Source organism: Myripristis murdjan, chromosome 20 (assembly GCF_902150065.1).
Source record: "Myripristis murdjan chromosome 20, fMyrMur1.1, whole genome shotgun sequence".
In the NCBI taxonomy this organism is placed as follows: domain Eukaryota; kingdom Metazoa; phylum Chordata; class Actinopteri; order Holocentriformes; family Holocentridae; genus Myripristis; species Myripristis murdjan.
The window spans coordinates 22,685,667-22,692,571 of record NC_043999.1 but is presented as its reverse complement, the minus strand read 5'-3'; the positions used below and the strand labels follow the sequence as shown (position 1 = coordinate 22,692,571).

The 6,905-nt window shown below is 44.5% G+C and overlaps 1 protein-coding gene across 1 annotated transcript in view; it reads right to left on the bottom strand.

Moving 5' to 3' along the window:
- Positions 1 to 6,462: 6,462 nt before the first annotated feature.
- adarb2 (adenosine deaminase RNA specific B2 (inactive)) overlaps positions 6,463 to 6,905 on the bottom strand; it is a 181,707-nt gene continuing 181,264 nt past the window's right edge. The window contains exon 10 of the mRNA XM_030078758.1: positions 6,463 to 6,639. Coding sequence (XP_029934618.1) covers positions 6,463 to 6,639 — 177 coding nt within the window. The remainder of the gene's footprint in view (positions 6,640 to 6,905) is intronic.

Genomic DNA, 6,905 nt, shown 5'->3' with positions numbered 1-6,905 from the left:
CCCCGGCTCTCGTGCTTCTCTTCCTCCGTATTTAATACTAACCCCTGTCACCGCTTCCCTCAGTTCAGCTGGAGATATGTATCATTTTGAATATTACACTTTGTTAATCTGAATGTAAATGTGTTCGCTTGGAATGATGACATCCTGCGTGAACGATAAGTCGAGTGAATATTAATTATAAATGCAGATATTCAGATTTCAAACAGAAACCTTAACTCGGTGCTGCTGAGTTGTGGATGGGCTAGCTGGGCTCAGAGCAGATCAGCTGACAGCCTCCCTGCATACTGAAGCAGTAACAGCAGATGAATACAGTCAGTTGGCAAGAGGACCGACTGCCTGTTTAGTTACAGCCTGTTTCCTCCCTGTCAGCTACACCTCCCTCTCCTGACTGACCTGGACTTCACAGGTAAATTACCTTTCTGTTTCATGGATATTTTGTGTGTGTGCGTGCAGTTTAATGGATGTAGAACCAGCAGTTCCCCCCTTGAGTGGATGTGCACATACATTTGAATTAAAATATTTAAATCTGGCCATTTTCACCCTAAAAAAATTCCAAAGCCTCATTGTTTCCCCTATAAAAGTATTAACTGTCAGGTGGGAAAAGCCACTAAAACAGCACAAAGACCAGAATGGGACATTTAACCTCTCCATTGATACCTAGGATGATGATACTACTACTACACTGCAACAACTCAAAAATCTTACCAAGATTATTTGTCTTATTTCAAGTAAAAATGTCTTATTTCTAGTCAAAATATCTCATTACACTTAAAATTTTCACTTGTGACACAAATGAACAAGTGAAAATTTGCTTGTTTCAATTGGCAAAATTTGTTGAAATAACTTGTTTCAAGCTAATTTTCACTTGTTTCAAGTAGATTTTCACTTGAAACAAGTGAAAATTGTCTAAAAACAAGTTATTTCCGAGGTGATCATGTCTTATTTTAAGTGTAATGAGATATTTTGACTAGAAATAAGACATTTTTACTTGAAATAAGACAAATAATCTTGGTAAGATTTTGAGTTTTTGCAGTGTAGGGCTGGATGATATGGATAATATCAAATATCACAGTATGTTTCACCAAATACCTCAATATCGATACTGTGATGAAATTGTAGATATGGCCATTGGTGCTCTCACAAGATATTTCCAGATGAGATTTTTGATAAACAATCATTAGTAATGTGGATATGATGACCAAACAGGTAGATGCACACAATAAAAGCGCTAGAACAGATTAATAAGTTCAGTAAATTGTATTTCTTTACTGTAATGAAGCCTTTAACACCAGGGAAAGACATCACTTATACCACATCATAATATTACAGTATCTGAAATCCCAGGTGATATCTAGTTTCATATCACGATATCAATAAGATACCAATAAATAGCCCAAGCCTAACTACTACGTCTACTGCTACCACTAATAATAATAATAACATACTAATGCATTTTTTTCCCTGTGGAATCGGATTAAAATGTGGCAAAATGTGTGGCAGTGGACACTGGCTGATATTGAATCATTAATAAAAGCCCAATATCGTCCACATCCCTATATGGTGATGCTGTGTTACTGTATATATGTTATATTACAAAGAAGTGGCCCTTGTGTTGCTTTAAAACACAACAGGGGGGCGTGCGCCGCTGCTGTTGGGTTCCTAGATTTCATTGAGGAGCAGCATGACACTGAAAGAGAGGCAGAGAATATTCCTCCGAGTTTTATCTCTCTGGCCTCATCCATTAGATTATAGCTGGCTGGCCGTGACCAGCCACTGGAGCAAATTGTCAATTATGATGTTTATTGTGGAGCACACAGCCAGCTCCACCGCCTTAAGGGGGAAGGGGGTTGCTGAGGAGGCACACCTCGAAATACCAGCCGCGCATACACACACACACATACACACCCCCGTTTTCCCTTTTGCTCTCTCTTCTCCCTCGTCCTCGCTTCATGCTTCCTCCCGGCTAATTTGGTGGCTGGTCTGTGTGACACCTGCCACCCAGCCTGGCAGAGATAACCATTTCCCCACGGATTTCCCCTGGGACAGAAAGGAGAGGGAAGACCTCTTTAATATTTGTCTGGATGCTCCTGAGGGCCAACAATGCCGATAGAGAGGCGTTCATGAAGTGGAAATGGGCCTCATTATTTGTTTTTGGGATATTTATCAAGAAGACTGAGTGGAATAGCCTTGAATTTTCATGAAGGGCTTGAAAAAAAAAGACTATATACATATGTGAAATGTTTAAATGATGCAAACAGTGGTGTAATAGTCAAACATGTTGTGCTATGTTAGTCTTTTTTATATACATTTATATGAAGAAGAAATGGCTTATTTTTTTCTAAATATTGTTTTTTTTTTTTTTTTTCCCAAAATGTGACTCATCAGAAAACAACCCCAAGACAAGATAAAATGACAAGATTTTGTGTCTTTATTCACATATACAAACATTCACTTTTAAGATGTTAACTGAAGTGCAATTTACAGACCTTAGCAGCATTTATTCATATACTTTAATTTACATCATAATCAGACGTTTTAGGATCTCTTCACATCTTCTTTTTAACATCTTTTATACATTTCTTGGATTTTTACATATGTACACTCGTAGATACAATATTGCCATTCAGACATGCCTTACTTTTAATATCTCTCAAAATAAATCTCTCAGAGGTGAGGTGGGTACAAGGGGTTCTCATATCCTTGAACGATTAATACGGCGATTATGGAACGTGGCGTGAGGTCGTTAGCTACGTACACAAACAGTGACGGCTGGCTCGTGGGGTGTGTGAGCCACAGGCGGATTTACAGAAAAGAAAACGGCCACACATGGATGACGACAAACGGCTTTTCTCGCTGCACTCACAAGCAGAGGGAGACTAGATTTACACAGGAACACAGTTACATTTTCAACTCTGTGGAAGCAAATCTGCTCAAGGCTTGGACTGAAACACTCCACAGATTATCAATAAACTGAGAAAGAGACTCTGAGGGCTGATTCTGATACCTGTATTTTTGTACTGATGCTGCCAATAGCAAATATTTCAATTTTGCCATTTTAAATCCAAAGAAAAAACTGCAAGCATTCTGTTTCCATCCACAATTTGATTCTTTTCAGGATGAAGCCTCTGAAATATTATTCGGACCTTCATGCGACACTAAAATTCTTCACTGAAACAGAACGATGAGCAGCTCTTGAAGGAGTGACCTGCAGAATTGCACCTGTTTACGAAAGGTGGAGTGTTGTGTTATGTAATTACCTGGGTGTGCTATGAGTCCACACGAACACAAAAAACACTACAAGTCCCGGTACCCGTTTTCTGAGGACATTAAATGTCTCTTTTCTCATTATTTTCCTTTTTAAAATGGAAAGTAGATCCGGCAGGTAACGTCTAAGGGAAACTTCCACATAGTGACCTTGTGCCAGGAAGAAACAACCTGATGGTGCTTTCACAAATTGCAACTACACACAAAAAAAGGGGTACTAGGACTTGTTGTTTTTTTTTTTATTTTGGCATAAACCACTTTATTTGCATTTGTTTAGACATTAAAAGTGCTTTTTTGGTGGCTGTTTTTCTGCACTATGGAAGTGACTGGAGGGATAGAAATCCAGTATTGTGGATGATCAGCCCAGAGGAGTACAGAGCAACTAATGAGGAGATTTCACCACCATGTGAACTCATACAACACCCAGGGAATTACACAAGCCAATACTTCACCAAAGCTCAGTTTCACTCTGAATGAAAAATGAGTTTGCATAGGTTCATTTACAGGTTTGACAGGTGTCTCTGTAGTTGTGGTCACAGGCGAGCCAAAAGACCAATATCGACTCCACATATATCGGTTGATCAGGTCACTGGTGAACTGTAATTGAAAGCCAGATGTGGGTCACGTTTTTGCTCAAGCTCTTGTGTAAATCTAGCCGGCGACAGAAATGACCTTCCTCACACACTCGAGTTACACTGCGCCGCACACACAGTCAATCTGCGCCGCGACTGTATCCCCGGCTGCCCAGCGGAGCGTGCACGGCTGCTCAAACGGGGGCCTTCCAAGGGGCACGGGCCGGAAACCGACACAGAAGCGCCACTAGATGTCACTGTCACTGCTTTTATGTGGCGGCCGCCTGAGCCACGCTGCCGGCGATTAGCACGCCTTGTCTGGGTTCTTTATGGAGAGAGAGAGGGTGGGCTCTTCAGCGGTGACTGAGAACAACACAGTCATGATTAGGATGAATATAAACATTTAGCTGCATTATAACTGGCGCGGGTAAATCAACACGCCTGTTCTGATCTGACACTCGGCGCACAAAGGACGCGCGCTTACATCATGAAGTGGGCAAAGAAGTAAAAAAAAAAAAAAACAGGAAAAACTTGTGAGTGTGTGGCAGAAGTGCGCACAGTGATGAGGTGATCTTACACACTGACGTGATGCTGGGGGAAGAAAAAAGAAAGAAAGAAAGTGGTGCGTCTGTGACCTGTGGTGGCAAAAAAAAAAAGTCGCCGTCACCTCCGCCATGATACGTTCAGGGCGGTCACGACCACACAAACACAACAGTGTGATTGGCCCAATAATGAGCAGCACACACACACACACACACGACCTGTGAAAGAGAGGAACACACCCTCCCTGATCACCTCCACTTCCGCGGCTGCCATTATGCTGCCTCGCTGCCCTCACCTCTATTTTTCTCTTCTCTCCCTGTCGGGGTGAGGAGAAGGAGGGAAAAAAAGTGTGTGTTTGGAGGAGGTGAGGGGAGGGGAAGGGGGAGGGGGGGTGAATTAACCTGTCGATGTGCCTTGTCAAACTCTGCTGTTGCCGGGCTGCTTGAAAGGCAAGGAAGAGATGGAGGAGGACGGGGACTAAGGAAGGATGGAGGGAGGAGACGCAGACAAAGAGAGAGAGAGGGAGAGAGAGAGAGAGAGAGGGTTGGACAGGAGTGAAAGGGCGAGGAAAACGAGTGTCAGTCAGAAAGGAGGGAGGAGGACGAGAGGAAACGGAGGGAGGGAAGGTAAGATGGGGCCTGCTTTGAGGCGAGGTGAGGGTACAACGTCGAATCCTACCTCTCTCTCTCTTTCTTTCTTTCTCTCCATCGCCTCCCTTCCTCTATCACCCGTCACCCTGACAGGGCCAGTAATTGGACGCGGCCCACTCTCTCTCTCTCTCTCTCTCTCCCTCTCTCCTTCTCTATCTCTCTCTCCCCCGTGGCTCCGCGCCTCAGCAGGAGCCTTGGGGCCCGGAAATAGCTGATGACAAGATAGCAGCTGCCTTTCACTCCGCTCAAGGTTACTCCGCCCCACCATGACAGCCAAACCACACCTTTGTATGTGTGAGTGTGTGTGTGTGTGTATGTGTGTGTGTGTGTGTGAGTAAGTAAGCGTGTCTGTGTGTTTCATCAAAATAGGTTGAGTCACGGGAAAAAGCAAAAATCCATTTTGAGGGCGAGTTCCTTTCAGTTCCTGGTTCTTTCAGGTTTTCCATTTGACGTTCCTCTTGCCCGTTTGTATACATCCAAAACACACACACACACACACACACACACACACACACACACACAGACACATGGTGGTAGCCTTGAGGCCGGCGTGTGACTGACAGCTTGTTGACTGGTGGGATGCAGGTGGGGAAAGTGACTGATGAACGCTCCTCTTCCCCTTAAAGATGCCATGAAAAGGCACTCACACTTCCTTCATTTGATGGATTTCCTCTTAAGACAGGAAACCAGGGCGGGACAGCGCACGGGGCGGGATTATTCAAAAGTTTAATCCAACTGGAAAAAGTTACACTGCCAAAAATCTCCATTTCAACAAGACATTTAGTCTCATATTCAGTGTTCAAATCTTGTTTTTCTTTAAACAGGTGAGACCTGCCGGTGGGAGGGGAACACGAACGTAAATCTGCTGAAACCAGGCAGAATAAGGCAGACAAGCACTACGATCAACAAAAGGGCACTTGATTCAAGAATATTCTGGAAACAAGTTGATTAGCACTGGAAAAAATGGGATTATCTCATCCCACTGGCAGATTTTTGTTACCTTGAAAAACAAGACTTAAAATGAGCCTAAATGACCTGGACAGGGAGAGAGAGAGAGTTTTATTTGGTGGGACGAGTGAAGAGGTCACATGACTCCAAAATTGGCTGAAATTTGTATTTATGCCCTGAAGAGCAGCGTGAGGTCACCAGTAAAGATATCATGTTTTCCAGGAAGGAGGAGAAAGCATGGGTGTTCATTTCATGGTGTCTTTAAAACGCACACTGAAGTGCCCTTGAGCAAGGCCTTTCAGCTGAGTCAGCCTGTGTTTGTGAATGTGTGTTGCTGTATGGATGTGAAGCAGGGCGGTGCTGGAGAAGCGCACGGTGCTCAGTCGACATTCCCTGGTTAAATTAAGGTTAAGAAAAACACACGTACATACACATGTACTCATACACACACACACACACACACACACACACACACACACTGCTCCTCAGTCCGACAGCAGGAAGTGCTCCTGCTCGGGTGGTTTCTTGACCCAGGTGCCCAGGCCCGTGTCCTGCAGAGATCTGAACCACTGCTGCTTGACCGTCTGGTAGGGGCGCGCCGCCATCTTGGCCTCGCAGTACATGAGCTGCCGCTCCGCCGAGCCACACGCACGGACCCCCAGCTGAGGAGGGAGGGCAGGCAGGAGGGGGGCACGGAGAGACGGAGAGAGAGACAGCAATTGAGAGGCAGATAAAAGCAACACGGAGACAGACAGCCAGATAGGAGGAGGAAACAAAGAGAGAAACAAAGTGGGGGCAGAGAGAGGGTAAAGGTTTCGCGCGCGAGGGAGAGGAAGAAAAAGAGCGAGCAAAACAAAACGAATGAGCCGGCACAAACGCATTTGGGGGGGGCGAGTATGTGTGTGTGGGGGGGGGGCTTCAACAGCTG